The sequence below is a fragment of the Lissotriton helveticus genome, chromosome 2_1, assembly GCF_964261635.1.
Source record: "Lissotriton helveticus chromosome 2_1, aLisHel1.1, whole genome shotgun sequence".
Classification (NCBI taxonomy): Eukaryota; Metazoa; Chordata; class Amphibia; order Caudata; family Salamandridae; genus Lissotriton; species Lissotriton helveticus.
In genome coordinates this window covers 6,369,091-6,390,330 of record NC_136059.1, presented here as the reverse complement: position 1 = coordinate 6,390,330, position 21,240 = coordinate 6,369,091, and the positions used below count along the sequence as shown (strand labels likewise).

At 48.2% G+C, this 21,240-nt stretch overlaps 1 protein-coding gene across 1 annotated transcript in view; it reads left to right on the top strand.

Annotated features, from left to right (window-relative positions):
- The window catches only part of LOC144819172 (E3 ubiquitin-protein ligase TRIM39-like), a 223,002-nt gene that overhangs the window by 12,453 nt on the left and 189,309 nt on the right, over window positions 1–21,240 (top strand). Inside the window, exons 3-4 of the mRNA XM_078677145.1 lie at window positions 834–866; window positions 19,919–19,951. Coding sequence (XP_078533271.1) covers window positions 851–866; window positions 19,919–19,951 — 49 coding nt within the window. The 5' untranslated portion in view covers window positions 834–850. The remainder of the gene's footprint in view (window positions 1–833; window positions 867–19,918; window positions 19,952–21,240) is intronic.

The window sequence follows — 21,240 nt, the reverse complement described above, 5'->3', positions numbered from 1 at the left end:
GACAATTCTCGCCTCGGTGCCTATTCTAATCATGGGTCCCACGCTGCAACTCTGGGCAATAGCTTGCTTAATCTCCACACCGGCCCCAACAGCGCTAAGGATGCCTGGCTTCACCCTGGGGGTGCCCAGGAGTGGACACTTCACAGGGAAAGCCAGGAAGGGTTTCACAGCGGTATGAGTAATAGCGCCAGGAAACCGCTTGGTGGCAGTGCGCTCTACAAATACCTTGACATTTAACTACTGTAGAGACAGAACATATTATGCATCTATGTGTGTGTGTGTGTGTGTGTGTGTGTGTGTGTGTATACATACTTACACAACCACTCTGAAGCAGTGCTGATGTACGGGTGCATACACAATTTATTTCAAACAGAACTAATAAATCAGTATATATAAAGAAAATACTCTGTTATTGCAGTTGTTTATAGCACACACTTAGCCCAAGGATATTAGAGCACTGTATAGGAGCACCAGATTACATTATACTTTTTTGGGGGGAGGGGAGATTAAATAATTTTCTCAGAATCACAAGCCGGGACGCTAACCTGGCTCCCTAGTTCCAAGGTCACTGATAATGTATATGTATATATAGCACAGGCATCAAACAGAGCTAAAGCATCATCATCTACACAGAGCATAAATCACATGGTTCCTATTAGGATACATTAGACAATATCTACTCAGAATATACATCAAGTATGGCTATTGCGCATATGTCAATCTTGGCTACTGCACCAGTCAACATGCTGAAGATTCATCGAACACAGCTCGAACATGAGTACTGGTCACTGGGGCAATCCAAGAAACTTCTCACCATTTTTTCTTCTTTCTAGTGACCCGACCAGGAAACATGAACAGTTACAGACGTGAGTGGTTGATCTTGGCACCTCTGCATGCCAATCATTTGCTTCGAACTGATTTGTGAAGTACATGTTTTTTATGGGAAGAGAGAGAGAACATGACCTCCTAGGTGGAAATGTGACAGAAAATGCAACAATTCACTTCATGGCGCGAGCATACATGTATGCATGCTTGAATACATACGTATATGCTCACACCACAAAAAAATGCAACGGTTTGCGTCGTGGCGTGACCATGCAATCATGCATGCTTGAATACCAGTGGAGTTGCTTATGGTGGGGTGTGATGTGTGTTTGTCGGGGAATGCCAAGGATGAGTCTGGCTGCGGCGTTCTGTATGGTCTGACGTCTCTGTAGGAGGTGTGCGATAAGTCCTACGTAAGGCGCATTGCAGTGGTCCAGTCAGCTGGTGATGAGGGCTTGTGTCACGGTGCGTCTCGAGTGTGGGTGTAGCAACTTGAAGATCTTATGTAGCATGTGCAGAGTGAGGAAGCAGGCGGAGGAGACAGCGTTAATCTATGATTTCAGGGTGAGTTTGCTGTCAATAATGATTCTGAGGTTTCTGGTGTGTTCAGAGGGAGGGGGTGCGGGTCCGAGGTCTGATGGCCACCAGGAGTCGCTGCTGTTGCTAAAGATCAGTACTTCCGTCTTGTCTGTGTTCAGCTGCAGGCAGTTGTTCTTTATCCAGTTGGTGATGCTCGTCTTTATGTCTGTATTCATGTGTCGGTGTGAATGTATACAAGTACGTAGGCATGTATCCATGTATGTATTTATATGTGTGTGTGAGAGAATGTATACAAGTATGTATTAAGGTATCCATTTGTGTATTTATGCGTGTGCACGTACAGAAGTATTTATGCAAGCATTCAGGTATGTATACATGTGTGTGTGAAAGTATTATATATATGTGCATGTGTGTGCATTCAGGTAATCTAAGTATGCATGTGTATGTTTCAACATGTATGCACATATGTACGTAAGAAGAATGTATGTAGGATGCATTGATTTTACATACCTGGAGCATGTATGTATGAAGATTTACCCATCATAGATCTTGCTTCAAAGGGATGGGTGTTTGTCTGAAGGAGACACCTTCATGCAGTAAAGTAACAGAAAACCAAAACATAGACAATGCCGGAAGTGAACCATGTGGGGTGGCTCTGGCATTTCCAGGTGACCAGTTCCATCTGGTTTCTGTTCGATACAAATGTAGCATAGTTCGTTTTAGGCACCGCACTGTGTAAATGATCCCAGCTGGAAAAACACAGGCTAAATAAAAAGTGCACAGAACACCCAAAACTGCTGGCAGACATCCAGCTGGGTTCAAACCCTTACAGCGACTGGAGCTGCAGAAACCAGTGGTTCCTGTCCACTGGAGTTTCCTCCTGGGAGGGTTGACAGGAAATACATATCCCAAGAGAGGGACTCAGGTGAGCAGTGGGTCATTATAGTAAGCGAGGTGTCCTGTCATGCAGTTGTTGTAAGATGTGAGTCCAGTGGAGCATCATCGTAAGAGAGGTGCCCCGTTGTAAGATGTGAGTGATGTGGTGCAGCTGTGGGGTTTCCTCCTATGAGAGGGGTCCTGCCGTACATCGTTTGTGAGATGTGCAGGTCTTCAACGACTGCAGCTTTAAAAGACCTACATTGGCTGTCCCTCAAGGAGAGAATCCAATTCTGCATTGGGTTTAGAGCAGAACATGGTCTGGGCCACTGCCTATTGAGGAGAAATTAACCTGGTATAATCCTGGGAGAAATCTTTGCTCCTCCTGGTAACTACTACTAGATTCAAGAATACCAGGATGGGGGGGGCAGAGCATTTGGTGTAGCAGCCTCACACCTCTTAAATGATTTGCCTCTGAATATCAGACAAACCAACTCTCATCTTCCGTTCAGAAAAAGATTAAATACCTGGCTTTTCCCTAGGGATGAGTAAAATGGGCCCTGCAAAGCTTGCAAATAGGCTATCTGTCTTGCCAGGATCATCTGGATTAGTCGCCGTGCCAGGATACCCGTAGGGTGACAGTTTTTTGCACTATATAAGTTTAATATACAATACAATACAAACAGTTCTCCTTTGAGTTGTTGTTTAAATAAGTTACTGCCAAGCTCATTCCAGCGCTGCATATGGGACAGAAGTGTAGCAGGGATTCCGTTCTCCTACAGAACTGTGCATAGAGACTTGGAACCTCAGTGAATTAGGGTGTGCCAAAACTCACCTTAGTACCCAAAATCCCCTTACCGAGCTAGCTACAGTGTCTCATTGGTCATAACAAACCCCCAATGTTTAGACAGTCCAGAACATGAACTTAGAATACCTCAGGTCACGTGGAATACATGAACACTCTTTCGTTATACAATCATTTCAAACCAGAACGTGGAGTAAAAGAGGACACGTGCATATTTGAAATATTTATTTACTAATGCAGTGTTCTCAAACGCAGTATCTTAGATAATACAAGCAAACATATTATAAGAAGCAAAGTTATCAGCATATTTACTAGTCCATAGAATGCAAAAGGTGACAACATGCTAAATCGCTGAAATGAATAGGGGTTAATAACACCTAATTCTCACCCTCCCTATCTAGTATATTATATTATATCTAAGAAGGTCTCTTTGGGTTTTAGCAGTGCGGCCCCATACCTCAAGATCCTAGTGGTAGGGGATCACATCATCTTCCACCAGCTCTCTGCATGCGAGGCACCATCAAGTGTGTGTCGTGTGCTCTGTGTGGTGCAATATCAAACGTGCCTAAAGCCAGAACTTGGCCGCTTGCATGTATGTTATGTCTAGGAAGGTGCGAAGATCAGACCTCACAACAACACTGTGTCGAGTTATCCTTGAAGGTTTCAGCACTCACTGTACAGACACAGTTTACCAAGCAAAGTTGATATCAGAGCAATAACATATTATTCTCGAGTAAATCACAACGCTCTACTAGGCTGAAAGCTAAAACAACAATTATGTGTCGTGTGCAGAAGCAGCAAAAGGTAAAATGGTGTTTAAACATTTAATAAGCTCATGCTAACTTAACACAGTATATAAGCAGTGAGTAACTATATGACATCCCCCCATGATCCGAGCACGGATAAGATAAGATAAGATAAGGCAAGGGGACCATCATGAAAGCAGAGTTCAAGAACGAGCATTCAGGACAAATTTAGACTAGGCACAAAAACATGTTTTCGGCAGCCAATTTAAAAAAAAATTCCAACTTGCCAAATTGTTGCTCACTTTTACTCAAGTCAATAGGTCTGGGTGGTAAAAAATGTCCACATAATTTCCAACCAAATTTGTTAACTAATAACGGTATGTCATCAAAGACCTTGAAAGCCTTCAGGCCAGGACTGAATATGCAAAATAGGCAGCAACAGCCTCCAGCGGAAAGTCACTGTCATCATCCGAAAACAGTTCAGCCATCCAATTTAATAGCGGGAAAGAACATACGTGCTCTTCAAGTACCGGAGCCTCTAGCATCATCAGAGGACAACTCGTAGGTTCTCAATAAAACTGTGTGCCAAGAAATCTTGCGCTGCTGCGAGTATGTTCCAATGACCCATTAGTCCATGCATCGCTGCCAAGGCCATAATCCTTTTGTCAGAACAAACCAACTCATGAGCAACTAAGGGACTCATCAGTCGATTAAAATCCACATCAGGAGACACTGTCTTGCAGAGACACAAATCAAGGGCCCACTCGAAATCGCAGCTCAGGCAATGATACACAGGCTGGACACATGTGAAATAGGAAAATCGAAACGATAATCCATATGCTGCGCTTAAGGTGGCAAGCGGGAGCGAGCCATAGTATTCAAGCATCCTGTTGCGAAACAGTGCCAGGTGGCGCTGTGCGTCATGTAACACAGGATGGGCATCCATTTCTAATAAAACAAAATATCACCAGAACGCCTGCAGCCAACGCCAGCAAAACAGGAAATCCACCAAACACGCTTGAAAATATTGAATGAAAGAAAGCAGGGATGACTCCAAATATCTTTTCAAATGAAGTTACAAGACCACTGCTAACTAGCTTAAAAAAGTGTGCGAGGCCAGAAGTGGAGGACGCGTTAAATATTGAATGAATTAGCTCGCTGAAATGCAATGGCAAGTCAGTATTTAATAGCGCCTGCACCTCTGTGCAGGTGTTGGCGACAAGAAGGACAAATGTTTCACGAGCTGAGCTCAGGGCCACTTCTTCATGAGACAAAAGGGCTCTTATTCTACTCATTCCATTGAACTCTGCCGTCAAGGTTGGAATCCACGGCCAGATGGAAACATCCGAGTTCCCATGTGGAGGAGGATACAGAACGTTTTTGCAACAAACTACACGTTCAGACACTGTAACCACATAAGCAATACCTCTAATTAACCCACAACAATCTTCATTATTTAAACGTAAATAACTGCCGTTTGCCAGTAATGTGAAAGTGGGGACGATTGCGGGAACGGGAGTACCTTTCAAAACACAGGCTAAATTTGGCTGTTCTTGGTTGCAAGAACCATGTAATTGAATATGTCTACACATTAATGAGTGATCTGGTGTCTCTGTGCACTCTTCACCTTTAAGATATACTTCTTTCCCATCCTTGAGGCATCTGTAAGTATAGGGAAGCGACCAGGCTTCATGTAGAAAAGAACTACCCAGTGGTTCGTATCGGCCTATTGCAATATATCGCATACAATTTGTAAATTTAAACAAGGCAAATGGTAATGTGATTAAGCCATGGATAAGCCTCGTTGCTGCAGTGGCTTCTGCCACAGAACACGGTAAAGACTCCAGCCTTTCAATGTGTAACATGGAAAAGGATGCATCCCTCATTGAAAGTAAGCGCTGCTTGTCAGTCAAATTAAAAGGAGCAAAAAGGGAGGAGACCTTCATGTAATTCCAAGGCACTTTCCCAGACTTAAGCGTCTGCAGGGTCCACGCAAATTGCATAATGGAACGCAATTGATTTTGACCATGATATAACACAGACACTTCATTTTGCACAATAGCAACAACAGAAGACACAATATTATCTAACGTGTAAATGCGGGAAGAAAGCAGGTTAATGCTATTATCTACCACTGCAAGCACTTTTTCTAAATTAGCTTGATCAATAGCTCGAAGGCGTTTAGCCACCTCAATCTGTGATGTTTTCCAGATTTCATTGTAAATCGCATATATCCATCTTTTCGATCTACCACTAGCCGGGCCTCTTATGAAATCGTTTAAATCCGCATCATCAGTCAGCTTGGATAGATGCAGTTTAACCGATGCCAAGGTAGAATGTTTGAGCCAACTCTGACATAATTTCCCTACTGAATAAGTGGTGACAGAATGGTCAGTTTCAAAACGGGGATCAGTCCTAACCTGAGTAAAACCATCAGCTAAACCCAGAAAACGACGTTGGCATGAATCAGTACTTCTGTGCCACATTAGCCAACCTTTGGGGTTCAAACTGGATATGTTAAAGGACAAATTCAGCAACAGGGATTGCAATTCCCTAATGGAAAATTGTGTAACATTATCCCAACCAGTATATTCCTCTAAATCAGGGAAGGAAGGAGTATTTAATTTTTTAGAAGTAGCCAATCCAAAGCATGTGGTCTGTGAAATGGTAGAATTTAAAAACCACATATGATTTGGGATGAGACATGCACGGTGCGAAGCCTCAGTGCCTTGTACCTGCCAACTTTTAGAACCCCAAGCAGATTTAAGGTCAATTATTTCCCTCCATAACTCGTAGCCGCCAACAGCCAGCTTGTCTAGAAAGGACTTCGAGTACAATAACTTAGTATCGGTAAGTCTAACCTTGGACATGGACTTTTCTGTCATTTTAAAATAAAATGAAGCGGGTTTGGACTGAATAAAGTCAGTAAAATAAGTGTACTTTCTCAAAAAGGTATTCAAACTGCCTTTAAGAGGAGCAGGACAATGCTCCCACTGTGTATAATTTACAGCACTCCTTCTGGAATTACTTTTATGCAGATAATGGTTGCCAAAATGTTGGAAGCAAAATAATTCACCGTAATTAGCAGATTCTAAGTACAAATCTTCAGCATCAAAGGCAGCATAATATTTCAAATCAGAAAACAATGCCTCTACGGCCTGAACATCCCAATCATCAGAACGTATGTTTTGTTTTACTACATCTCCCACGTTTACCCTGAGCACAATAGGGACATTAACAACCTCAGTAGGGCCATGGATTTGAAATTTAACAGCATCCCACACAATCCCATCAAGGACAGGCCAAGCAGTGATATTAACAAATGTCAAGTCTCTCTTCATTCTGTGGGCAGAATGTGAGGAAGAAAGGGGAGCCAAAGTTCCATTCAAATGTCGAATGCATGTTCTTTCTTCGACATAGTGTCCATTGACGATTCGGAAAAAATAAAACACAAAACTAATTGACATAAAAAGGTAAATTGAAAAAAGTACCAACCAAATATATGTCCAAGGGTGAATCAAAAAGTGTTTTTTAAAAACTGGCATATATTGCAAAACATGAGGGCTTTTTTGAGATACGCGAAACAGTGTCAAAACAGTGTCAAAAGAAAATCTGGACTCTGTGGCCAAACGAGTCTGCAAATCAGGCATAGATAAGTCAGTTGGGTAAGGGTAATCAAGTTCATCAACGTTAGTACCAGGCAAAGTACTTAATAAAGGCCTGGAAATTGTAGGCATCTCGATGGCCACCTCTGGCTCAGGATTAGAAGCAGTGGCCAAAACAGAATTTCTCACAATCGAAGGACAGGAGACAGCCGGTGTGATACTAAGAAGAATCGGCCCCTCTGTGTATCTTGACATTGTCAATTGAGATAAACCTGTTTTCCTTACGACCTGGAAGTGGTGGTAAAATGACTGTTCTTGTGCCCTTCACGCCAAGCACAGGAACCGGAGCTCGATACGAAGGACCAAATTCTTTCTTGTTATCGATCTTCTCTCGAACCAGTTCTCCAACTTGGGGTAGCCAGCCAACTACCAGGATCTGCAACGCATCATCCGATGTGGAGGGCAAATGTTCCTTTGCAAGACTGTCTCTGGTCTTTTGTAGATCTTGTAAAACATTGCAATGTTCATCTACGTCAAAGGCTGTGGCTTGGGCCACGCAGTCTAGACCGTCAAGGTCCGGGACATACATCTTGATACCAAAGAGCATTTCGTATGGGGTCCGCCACCCAGAGACCTTCTAGGGAGATTATTAAGAGCACGCTGCACGCCATTGAGATGGGCCAGCCAGTTCCTGCCAGTGCCTATAACTCGAGCTATCAATGACTGCTTTAAGTCACGGTTCATTTGTTCCACTACACTATTACCCTCAGGTCTGTATGGAGACGAAAACTTGACTTGGACCCCCATCGATATCATGGCATCCTTATACGCCTTAGAGGCGAAAGCAGGGCCCTGATCCGAATGGAAGGTACCACAGGCAAAAATCCCTACAAAGACGCGCAAATCTCTTATGACAGTCCGTGAATCAGCGCTGGTGAGGCCAGACCCAGACAAAGCATGTGCATGAATCAACTGCGACTAAGATATACTTATATGCAGTATCAGAAGAAAAAGGACCGCAGTGATCTAAATAAACACATCCTAGTGGTTTATTAGATATGTACAACTGTGTCTGTGGCAGACGCGCAGCAGTTGAAGGCTTAATCTGCTGGCAAATGTCACATTGAAGGACATAATCGCGCGTCTGTTTGTACAGTCCCCGCCACCAGAAACGCTGTTGTAACTGAGATACAGTGGCCAAGACGCCCGCATGCGCAGACGCAACACCTTCATGTGCCGCTGTGATCAATGTATTCCTGTGGTCCGAGTTGGGAATCAACCGCTCCCCAATTTCAGGAATTTTCACATAAGGAACCTTATCGGGACTTAAGTGGTATGTGTACTTCGAAGGGAACCCCGCAGGATATTTACCTCCCTTCTCAGTGGCAGCAACCGCCGCCAAGCTATCATCATCAATCTTACTTTTGGAGCGTGTAACTGCTGCAACTAAATATGTCGATACCGCTGATTTCGTCGCCTCATCAGCAAGCGAGTTACCCACAGCGTGAACACCAACACGCTGATGGCCAAGAGTATGAATTACAAACACAAGTGGCAACTGCTCTTTAAGCTCAGCCATTCGAACCCAGATAATTTTATGTTTTATTGTGCTACCCTTGGAATCACAAAAGTAATTTTGAATCCAAAAGAATAAGTTTTCATTGTAAGAATGGACACAGTAATAGGAATCACTCACAATAAGAGTCGTCACACTAGGATCTGCGTACTCCAATGCAAGCATCAGAGCCCGAAGCTATGCCAATTGTGCGGTGCAGTCCCCTAGAGTCTGCATGTGCACGACTCTGGACTTGAACTCATCGTTCACCATGGCCCCGACCACAATGGTGCATGCGGAAACGCAGGCGTGTTTAGAGCCATGCGCCACCTGCGCCGAACCATCAGTGTAAATGATGCAATGGAAATCCTCCAAAGGTCGCATAGCTAAAGGAGCCGGATGAACAAATTCATACTGTAAGTACTCCTGCGACCGCAAGGAGGTGTCAAAAATAAACTTGACATCCGGGGACGTCAATGACGCAGCCCATTGTATCCACCGAGGGTGCAAAGCTTTAGAATTCGGTACACTGGCTTTCGTAACTGCCTCCAAAGTAGCACACGGGGTAACAACCAACATGCGTTTTCCCTGTGACAGAGCACGTTCCTTAAGAATCGCCATCTGTACAGCCATCAAAACTTTCTCCCCAGTGGAAAATCACATTTCAGCCGAAGTGTACAAGTGTGACTTGTAAGCAATAGGTACAGTGTCTCCTTCATTAAAAGTCAGGTAAGTGAAACCCACCGTCCCAGGGATGATTCTTATCACCAGGTTGGTGTGGTTGTCACAAGTCAGCAAAAATTTAGAAGCGAGCAGATCAGCCTGCAATGATTGCAGTATAGCTGAGTGCTCAGGCAGCCAGCATGATTTGGTAAAAGTTGGTTGTATCAAAGCATACAAAGGCTTGATACGCTGGGCCTATTCCGGAATGTATGTTCTCCCGAAATTCAAAAAACCCAGTAAAGACTGTAATTTTCTCAGAGTTGTCAGAGCGCGCAGTTGTGCGCATTTCTCCAGGAAGTGAGGAGCCAAACCTCTACCTTTATTGTTGAGCTCATAGCCCAGGAACAACACTGTATACTCTGCAATGTGCGATTTTGCAAAATTGAATTTGTAACCCATGTCTGCAAAGCTACAAATTAAGCGGTCAACACGACACAGATGCTCCCAAAGTTCGTCGGCTGTGAGATAAATATCATCCACATACGAGCATGCATCTGGGTCGACTCTCTCTAGAAGAGAGACTATGCGGGCAGTAAAAATCCCAGGACTATTCTTATAGCCCATAGGTAAACGTCGAAATTGTTTTTGCACACCGCCGCAAGTAAAGGAGGTCCATTGGGAACTCAGTCCAGCCAAGTGGTGGGCATAAAAACCGTTGGATAGGTCAAGCGTGGTCTTAAACCGCTTTCGCACAAGACTATCCACCAAGGCAGAGCCGTGAGTATTCTGTACTGCACAGGTACGGCAATGCGAGTTTAAATGCCAGTAATCCAATACCAAACGATAAGAACCCTCCGGCTTGGTCACAGTAAAAAGAGGGTTATTCATCGGTGACACACATGTTTCGATCACACCTTGATATTCCAATTGTTCAAGGATTTCTGCAACGGAAGCTTTAGCTTCACGTCTAATGGGGTACTGAGGTTGAGGCTGCGGCTGAGACCGCAAAGGAATCTCGTGGTGTGGGGAAAATGTATCCCAACGACAGTGCGTACGGTACAGAGCCGGCGCCAGCGCTTTAGCCCACTCTTCTGCAAAATTCAGCGCATGCTCCTTAGAGACTGTGTGCGCGAAACTGGGGAGGATTACCTCCTCCCCTCGCGGAGCTGCGAGTACAAAAGGTGGGGGCCAGTCAGCCTCCGCTAACAAAATGTCATAAGTGGTTGTAAGATTTTCCCAAAATACCCCTTTTATGGTACGCTGTATGTCACCTTCGATGAATGAAATGAAATGAAAAAAGAAACTTAATAAAGCGCACTGCGGCCAAGCGGCTTCCTGGCGCTGGGGACTAGACCTGACTCAACGGGGGGATCCGAGGGAGCTAGCAAGGGAATGCCTGGGAAAACAGGAATGTTTTCAGGGCTTTACGGAAATGGGTATAAATGGGAATGGAACGAATGAAGAGAGGAAGACTATTCCAGAACCGGGGGGGCCAGAACCGAAAAAAGGGTGCCCCCTGTTCTGGATTTGCGGAAGCGGAGGACGTGCAAAAGGGAGAGAGAAGAGGAACGGAGAGTGCGGCTAGGGACGTAAGGAGTGATCATAGAACTGATAAAGAGGGGAGCTGAGTGGGTGTGCGCCCGAAAAGCCAGACAGGCCAATTTAAAAAAAGATCGGTGGTGCACAGGGAGCCAATGAAGGGACTTAAGTGCGGGGGTAATGTGGGAAGATTTGGGAAGGCGAAGAATGAGGCGGGCCGCCTGATTTTGGATGGCCTGAAGATTAGATTCGATTAGAAGGACTATTTCAAAAAGTCTGTCAGGGGGAGCAACTGTAGTGTCAGCTGTTTCAACTACAACATAACGGTCAGTCGCTGTCACCTTCAGTAGTGGACGCAGGGCCTCCCGTATTATGGTAATCTCCGCCGCGCTGTCCAGCAAGGTCAGAGCCCATGTCAGATTCCGAAGCCGCATTCTCACTATCTGTGGCATATCTCGCTGTTAAAGCGGCGACTTTCTTCTTTTGAAACTCCACCACCGGTCGCCGAGGCCGATGACTCCTGAAAAGAACGAGGAGAGCGTTGATCAGAAACCTGAAATCGATCAGGTGATTTTATCTTCGCGCGATCGCGCAAGTCATAAATACGTTCTGTGGGCACAGGCAATAGAGAAGCAGGACGAGACTCCTGTTTCTGTTGCTGTTGCTTTCCCTGTTTTTGTTTTTTAGGCCAATTTTGTTTTTTGGACTTGGGCTGAACGTCAGTGTCAGACTTCTGCCCTTGGGTTTGCGTTTTCTCTTTAGTCAAAAAAGGCTTGAGACCCCTACTATTGCGGCCCACGGTTTTATAAGCCGCCACAATAATCCTCGCTAACTGTCGGGGTTTCTCGGCATCGGGAAGCGCACTCAAACCATTAGCTACCTGAAAGTTCACCGCATCCCCCTTGACATTAGCAAGAATGAGATCGCAAACCACATCAAAGGTGCCACGCAGTCGCATACCCAATTCAACCGCAGCCTCATGTCCGTGCTCATCCCGAACACGCTTAATGACCGTTGGCAGGACAGCCATAGACGGAGTGCCGTAACACCTCGCATAGACCACCGCAAATGTTCTACCCCAGGTCTCACAGTCACTGATTTCAGGGGCTAAGTCTTTAGGTAAACTTATTGTCAGAATCCTGTGTTTCTCACTAGGAGTCGTGTTAGGAAATACTGCCTCAAGCTGGTCAAACTTCTCGGCAAGCCAGAAAGGGAAATCATCCTTCTCCTGGGGACGCCTGCCCATCACAGCATTGACCATCACGGGACTGAGCTTCATACCGCCCTGTCCTGCTTGAGGCGCCGCACCACCCGGGGCCCCGCTCAGGAGATTGCGGGTTATGTATTGTACTAACGCTCGAATAACGCTAATATAGACTACATGTAGCCTCCGTAGCTCAACAACGGTACAATTGCCGTGCTGAGGATGAGGAGTAAATCCAGCCAAAACAGGCCAATTTGCGCCTGGGATGGACAAAGGACCTAACCTCGGAGATGTCAAAGAGTGGGGGACAGAACGTGATGCTGCCAAGTATCAATAGGTACCTCCTGTGCCCTATACGGAGTATATTCATTCGGCACAGCGGCGGGAGTGTATGTATGGAACACACCTGAAGTTGCGTCCACAGCTGGGAAGGTCACTCACGAGTAAAAGATTTCATAAGGGTAAGCTACTTCCGCGCTCACCGCCATTATCACGGCCATGCCATCCACGGGAACATTATAATGTTGCAAATGATTGCGCACCGCAATGCGACTATGCTGCGGAATGTCCACCGCGGCCATAGCGATACAAAAAGGAAAAATAACAAAGTAAACTTTGTAGCACAACTGGGCAGTAATTCAAGGAAACCGTTTTAGAAAGATTCAAACTTGAAAAGACCTATTTACATCAATAGGTAGGTTATTTCCGACACCACCGTCTTCCGGAAACAACAGTGAACGGGTTAAGGATTGAATGATGTACTACTCAAGCGTCATGAAATAAGACCACCAACGTATGGGCGCCATGTAGCAGAACTGTGCATAGAGACTTGGAACCTCAGTGAATTAGGGTGTGCCAAAACTCACCTTAGTACCCAAAATCCCCTTACCGAGCTAGCTACAGTGTCTCATTGGTTATTACAAACTCCCAATGTTTAGACAAACTAGTACATGAACTTAGAATACCTCAGGTCACGTGGAATACATGAACACTCTTTTGTTATACAATCATTTCAAACCAGAACGTGGAGTAAATGAGGACGCGTGCACATTTGAAATTTTTATTTACTAATACAGTGTTCTCAAACGCACTATCTTAGATAATACAAGCAAACATATTATAAGAAGCAAAGTTATCAGCATATTTACTAGTCCATAGAATGCAAAAGGTGACAACATGCTAAAATGAATAGGGGTTAATAACACCTAATTCTCACCTTCCCTATCTAGTATATTATATTATATCTAAGAAGGTCTCTTTGGGTTTTAGCAGGGCGGCCCCATACCTCAAGATCCTAGTGGTAGGGGATCACATCATCTTCCACCAGCTCTCTGCATGCGAGGCACCATCAAGTGTGTGTCGTGTGCTCTGTGTGGTGCAATATCAAACGTGCCTAAAGCCAGAACTTGGCCGCTTGCATGTATGTTATGTCTAGGAAGGTGCGAAGATCAGACCTCACAACAACACTGTGTCGAGTTATCCTTGAAGGTTTCAGCACTCACTGTACAGACACAGTTTACCAAGCAAAGCTAATATCAGAGCAATAACATATTATTCTCGAGTAAATCACAACGCTCTACTAGGCTGAAAGCTAAAACAACAATTATGTGTCGTGTGCAGAAGCAGCAAAAGGAAAAATGGCGTTTAAACATTTAATACGCTCATGCTAACTTAACACAGTATATAGGCAATGAGTAACTATATGACAGAGCTTTCCCAGGGTTTGGGTTGTCTCCCTGAACTGCTCACATAGGGCCATGTTCACCCCTCCCGAATTGCTCACAGAGGGCCGTGTTCACCCCTCCTGAACCGCTCACAGAGGGCTGTGTTCACACCTCCTGAACCGCTCACAGAGGGCCATGTTCACCCCTCCTGAACCGCTCACAGAGGGCTGTGTTCACACCTCCTGAACCGCTCACAGAGGGCCATGTTCACACCTCCTGAACCGCGCACAGAGGGCCATGTTCACACCTCCTGAACCGCTCACAGAGGGCCATGTTCACCCCTCCTGAAACGCTCACAGAGGGCCATGTTCACCCCTCCTGACCCGCGCACAGAGGGCCGTGTTCACCCCTCCTGAACCGCGCACAGAGGGCCATGTTCACACCTCCTGACCCGCGCACAGAGGGCCATGTTCACCCCTCCTGAAACGCTCACAGAGGGCCATGTTCACCCCTCCTGAACTGCTCACCGAGGGCTGTGTTCAGACCCCCTGAACCGCGCACAGAGGGCTGTGTTCACCCCTCCTGAAACGCTCACAGAGGGCCATATTCACCCCTCCTGAACCGCTCACAGAGGGCCATGTTCACCCCTCCTGAACTGCTCACGAGGGCTGTGTTCAGACCCCCTGAACCGCTCACAGAGGGCTGTGTTCACACCTCCTGAACCGCGCACAGAGGGCCATGTTCACCCCTCCTGAACCGCTCACAGAGGGCCATGTTCACACCTCCTGAACCGCGCACAGAGGGCCATGTTCACACCTCCTGAACCGCGCACAGAGGGCCATGTTCACCCCTCATGACCCGCTCACAGAGGGCTGTGTTCACACCTCCTGAACCGCGCACAGAGGGCCATGTTCACCCCTCCTGACCCGCGCACAGAGGGCCATGTTCACACCTCCTGAACCGCGCACAGAGGGCTGTGTTCACACCTCCTGAACCGCGCACAGAGGGCCATGTTCACCCCTCCTGACCCGCTCACAGAGGGCTGTGTTCACACCTCCTGAACCGCGCACAGAGGGCCATGTTCACCCCTCCTGACCCGCGCACAGAGGGCCATGTTCACACCTCCTGAACCGCTCACAGAGGGCCATGTTCACACCTCCTGAACAGCTCACAGAGGGCCATGTTCACCCCTCCTGACCCGCGCACAGAGGGCCATGTTCACACCTCCTGAACCGCTCACAGAGGGCCATGTTCACACCTCCTGAACAGCTCACAGAGGGCCATGTTCACCCCTCCTGACCCGCGCACAGAGGGCCATGTTCACACCTCCTGAACCGCTCACAGAGGGCCATGTTCACCCCTCCTGAACCGCTCACAGAGGGCCATGTTCACCCCTCCTGACCCGCGCACAGAGGGCCATGTTCACACCTCCTGAACCGCTCACAGAGGGCCATGTTCACACCTCCTGAACAGCTCACAGAGGGCCGTGTTCACACCTCCTGAACAGCTCACAGAGGGCCATGTTCACCCCTCCTGTACCGCGCACAGAGGGCCATGTTCACACCTCCTGAACAGCTCACAGAGGGCCGTGTTCACCCCTCCTGAACTGCTCACCGAGGGCTGTGTTCACCCCTCCTGAACGGGAAACATCCTTTACAATGCAACTTTTACCACGCAGTGCCTTTACGACGCAACTTTTACAACGCAAACCATTACAACGCATTGCGCTGGGGGGCGCTCTAGGATAGGGAATAAGTTTAATTTACTATCCAACACCTTCCCTACTATCCATGGGGACTGGAGTTGGAATAGTAAATTAAACTATTCACTATCCAGCGCCCCAAAGCACTATGCAATGTAAAGGTATTCGTTGTAAATACCGCGTTGTAAAGGCATGCGATGTAAAAGCATGCGTTGAGATGTCATACATCCTTTCTGAACAGCTCACAGAAGGCCATGTTCACCCCTCCTGAACCGCGCTCAGAGGGCCATGTTCACCCCTCCTGAACCGCGCAGAGTGCCATGTTCACCCCTCCTGAACCGCGCTCAGAGGGCCATGTTCACCCCTCCTGAACCGCGCACAGAGGGCCATGTTCACCCCTCCTGTACCGCGCACAGAGGGCCATGTTCACCCCTCCTGAACCGCTCACAGAGGGCTGTGTTCACCCCTCCTGAACCGCGCTCAGAGGGCCATGTTCACCCCTCCTGAACCGCGCACAGAGTGCCATGTTCACCCCTCCTGAACCGCGCTCAGAGGGCCATGTTCACCCCTCCTGAACCGCGCACAGAGGGCCATGTTCACCCCTCCTGTACCGCGCACAGAGGGCCATGTTCACCCCTCCTGAACCGCTCACAGAGGGCTGTGTTCACCCCTCCTGAACCGCTCACAGAGCTGTGTTCAGACCCCCTGAACCGCTCACAGAGGGCTGTGTTCACACCTCGTGAACCGCGCACAGAGGGCCATGTTCACCCCTCCTGAACCACTCACAGAGGGCCGTGTTCACCCCTCCTGAACCGCTCACAGAGGGCCATGTTCACCCCTCCTGAACCGCGCTCAGAGGGCCATGTTCACCCCTCCTGAACCGCTCACAGAGGGCCATGTTCACCCCTCCTGAACCGCTCACAGAGGGCCATGTTCACCCCTCCTGAACCGCTCACAGAGGGCTGTGTTCACCCCTCCTGAACCGCTCACAGAGCTGTGTTCAGACCCCCTGAACCGCTCACAGAGGGCTGTGTTCACACCTCGTGAACCGCGCACAGAGGGCCATGTTCACCCCTCCTGAACCGCTCACAGAGGGCCGTGTTCACCCCTCCTGAACCGCTCACAGAGCTGTGTTCAGACCCCCTGAACCGCTCACAGAGGGCTGTGTTCACACCTCGTGAACCGCGCACAGAGGGCCATGTTCACCCCTCCTGAACCGCTCACAGAGGGCCGTGTTCACCCCTCCTGAACCGCTCACAGAGGGCCGTGTTCAGACCCCCTGAACCGCGCACAGAGGGCCATGTTCACACCTCCTGAACCGCTCACAGAGGGCCATGTTCACCCCTCCTGAACCGCGCACAGAGGGCCATGTTCACCCCTCCTGAACCGCTCACAGAGGGCCGTGTTCACCCCTCCTGAACCGCTCACAGAGGGCCGTGTTCAGACCCCCTGAACCGCGCACAGAGGGCCATGTTCACACCTCCTGAACCGCTCACAGAGGGCCATGTTCACCCCTCCTGAACCGCGCACAGAGGGCCATGTTCACCCCTCCTGAACCGCTCACAGAGGGCCGTGTTCACCCCTCCTGAACCGCTCACAGAGGGCCATGTTCACCCCTCCTGAACCGCGCTCAGAGGGCCATGTTCACCCCTCCTGAACCGCTCACAGAGGGCCATGTTCACCCCTCCTGAACCGCTCACAGAGGGCCATGTTCACCCCTCCTGAACCGCTCACAGAGGGCTGTGTTCACCCCTCCTGAACCGCTCACAGAGCTGTGTTCAGACCCCCTGAACCGCTCACAGAGGGCCATGTTCACCCCTCCTGAACCGCTCACAGAGGGCTGTGTTCACACCTCCTGAACCGCTCACAGAGGGCTGTGTTCACCCCTCCTGAACCGCTCACAGAGCTGTGTTCAGACCCCCTGAACCGCTCACAGAGGGCTGTGTTCACACCTCGTGAACCGCGCACAGAGGGCCATGTTCACCCCTCCTGAACCGCGCACAGAGGGCCATGTTCACCCCTCCTGAACCGCTCACAGAGGGCCATGTTCACCCCTCCCGAACCGCTCACAGAGGGCCATGTTCACCCCTCCTGAAACGCTCACAGAGGGCCCTGTTCACCCCTCCTGAACCGCTCACAGAGGGCTGTGTTCAGACCCCCTGAACCGCGCACAGAGGGCTGTGTTCACCCCTCCTGAACCGCTCACAGAGGGCCATATTCACACCTCCTGAACCGCTCACAGAGGGCCATATTCACCCCTCCTGAACCGCTCACAGAGGGCCATGTTCACCCCTCCTGAACTGCTCACCGAGGGCTGTGTTCAGACCCCCTGAACCGCTCACAGAGGGCTGTGTTCACACCTCGTGAACCGCGCACAGAGGGCCATGTTCACCCCTCCTGAACCGCTCACAGAGGGCCGTGTTCACCCCTCCTGAACCGCTCACAGAGGGCCGTGTTCACCCCTCCTGAACCGCTCAGAGAGCTGTGTTCAGACCAGAACATGGACTTCTATGGGAATTCACCAGGGCATATTATGAAGCCCATTATCTGTGCTTCAGCTGCAGTTTTCTGCCGCTAAAGCGGCGATAATTTCTAACACCGTCCTTGATAATATGCTCCTATATGTCTTTTATCAAAATAGTGTTTTAAACCATCCCTTTTACATGAATTGTCTGAATATGAATGATTGTGAAGCTGCTGCTTGCCGAACCCTTTAAAAAAAAAAATAATACAGCTATATGCTCTGGCTCTTAAATGGACTTGACTTTCTAAATAAAGCATTTGAAAGTGAAATTGGTGTCCGCTAGTACAGTGGGACAGTATTGCACAGGGGGAGCACAAAACTATAGTGGGGCTTTAATCTACAGTGGAAGTCCAGATGTGCAGTAGGGCTTTAATCTACAGTGGTAGTCCAGATGTACAGTCGGGCTTTAGTCTATAGTGAGAGTCCAGATGTGCAGTGGGGTTTTATTCTACAGTTGGAGTCCATATGTGCAGTGGGGCTTCATTCTACAGTGGGAGTCCAGATGTGCACTGGTGTTTTATTCTACAGTGGGAGTCCAGATGTGCAGTGGTATTTTATTCTACAGTGGGAGTCCAGATGTGCAGTGGTGTTTTATTCTACAGTGGGAGTCCAGATGTGCAGTGGGGCTTCATTCTACAGTGGGAGTCCAGATGTGCAGTGGGGCTTTATTCTACAGTGGGAGTCCAGATGTGCAGTAGGGCTTTATTCTACAGTGGGAGTCCAGATGTGCAGTGGTGCTTTATTCTACAGAGGGAGTCCAGGTGTGCAGGAGGGCTTTAATCTACAGTGGGAGTCCAGATGTACAGTGGGGCTTTAGTCTATAGTGAGAGTCCAGATGTGAAGTGGGGTTTTAGTCTACAGTGGGAGTCCAGAATTGCAGTGAGACTTCATTCTACAGTGGGAGTCCAGATGTGCAGTGGGGCTTCATTCTAGTGGGAGTCCAGATATGCATTGGTGTTTTATTCTACAGTGGGAGTCCAGATGTGCAGTGGTATTTTATTCAACAGTGGGAGTCCAGATGTGCAGTGGAGTTTTATTCTACAGTGGGGGGCCAGATGTGCAGTGGGGCTTCATTCTACAGTGGGAGTCCAGATGTGCAGTGGGGCTTTATTCTACAGTGGGAGTCCAGACGTGCAGTGGTGGTATATTCTACAGTGGGTGTCCAGATGTGCAGTGGTGTTTTATTCTACAGTGGGAGTCCAGAAGTGCAGTGGGGCTTTATTCTACAGTGGGATTCCAGATGTGCAGTGGGGTTTTATTCTACAGTGGGAATCCAGATGTGCAGTGGGGCTTTAGTCTACAGTGGGGGTCCAGGTGTGCAGTGGGGCTTTAATCTACAGTGGGAGTCCAGATGTGCAGTGGGGCTTTAGTCTACAGTGGGAGTCCAGATGTGCAGTGGGCTTTATTTACAAGTTGGAGTCCAAAGGGGTGCAGTGGGACATTATTTCACAGTGGGAGTCCAGAAAAACTGCTCAATATTTCCGCCGCTCACCCCAGGATGCACAGATGTCGGTTGTCCAGAGGTTTGAGGTTACTTGGGGGGCATGCTGGGTGTTTCTGCTGCAGGGGGGCTTTGAGCACTCACCCTCGCACCACCAGAATGTCTTGTGCATGAAGTAACAACCCTGCACCACAGACCCAGCTGACGACGCTGCCTTGTGTCTCCACAGTGGTTCTGGGCTACTTCATCGAGTACATAAAAGGTGAGTCCTGGCGGGGGAGGGAGATGTGTCCTGGATGTGAGTGAAAGAGATGCCGCGTGTCTCCACAGTGGCACGGGCCTGCTCGATTCTTGAAGTCGCTTCTTGCTAACTTTCCATCTCTTCAGCATTCAGCATTCATGACGTACAGCTTCCCGCCAAAACTCTGCCCCACATATATTTAATAAATACCTCTCATTCACATTCTTCTGTGTGTACAACTAGGAAAAACCTATTTAACCTCATCTTGAGAGCCAGCCCCAAACAATATTGAATGTTCAGAAATCACATTTTACTGGAAATAGTGTCCACATCCTCAGGGCAGATTTGTGATCTGTGGAAAATTGAGATTTCTTGGTGTGGCAGAGAGGATACTCGGTCATAAATGGAACAGAGCTCCCTGACCACCAACCACTCAGCCGAGCCGCCTCAGTTAGAGACAGGCGGATCTGAAGTATTTAGTCCACGGTCCCCAAAAGGCTCTGTAGATGGAACTCTTCCTCCGACGCCCCGATGGAGATGGTGCAGAAACGGGGAGGAGCTTGCACCGCCTGCTCTATTTAGGGTGGACTGCGTAGTGCCTTTTTTCCCGTCCATCCGAGGGACAAATAGTCTGGTGGACTGAGTACTCTTCGGATGGTGGAGGTAATATTCTCCACCATCCTGACGGGTATTACTCCGTCTGCCAAACTCTAGTTCAGGCTCTTAGGTCCGTACAAATTTGGGGGCAAATCATCAAGGTCTCGCAATAGAATTATTGCCGCTTTAGCGTCTGTTTTTGGATGAAAAGCGGCGATCATTCTTCAGGGAGCTAGAGAGAGTAAGCTAGAGGGAGTAAGACCGAGAGAGTAAGACAGAGAGAGAGAGGGAGCTAGAGGGAGTAAGACTGAGAGCGAGGGAGCTAGCATGCATAGCAATAAGAAAAGTAGCGCTAACCGGGCTTAACGCTACTTTCCTTACGCCTGCTTTTAATCGGACTTAGCTATGATATATATCCAATGGAAGGTGGATAATATGGCTAAGTCTGCCCTGCCCTATCAACAAGCTATTGCCTATGTTTGTGCGATTATCGCTGGAGTTCCAGCCATAATCACACATTTGGCAGCTTGTGCATGGAATTTTATCGCTTTGGAGATAAGCGTTGCTGATAGCACGCTATCTCAGCGATAAAATCCTGCGACAACCGGCGATAATTATCCTCGCACTAAGCGCGCTGAGCGATAATTATCGCTGGCCCTTGCTGATATGTCCCCTGGTCACTGTGAGATGGATAATAATTATTTATCATCTCT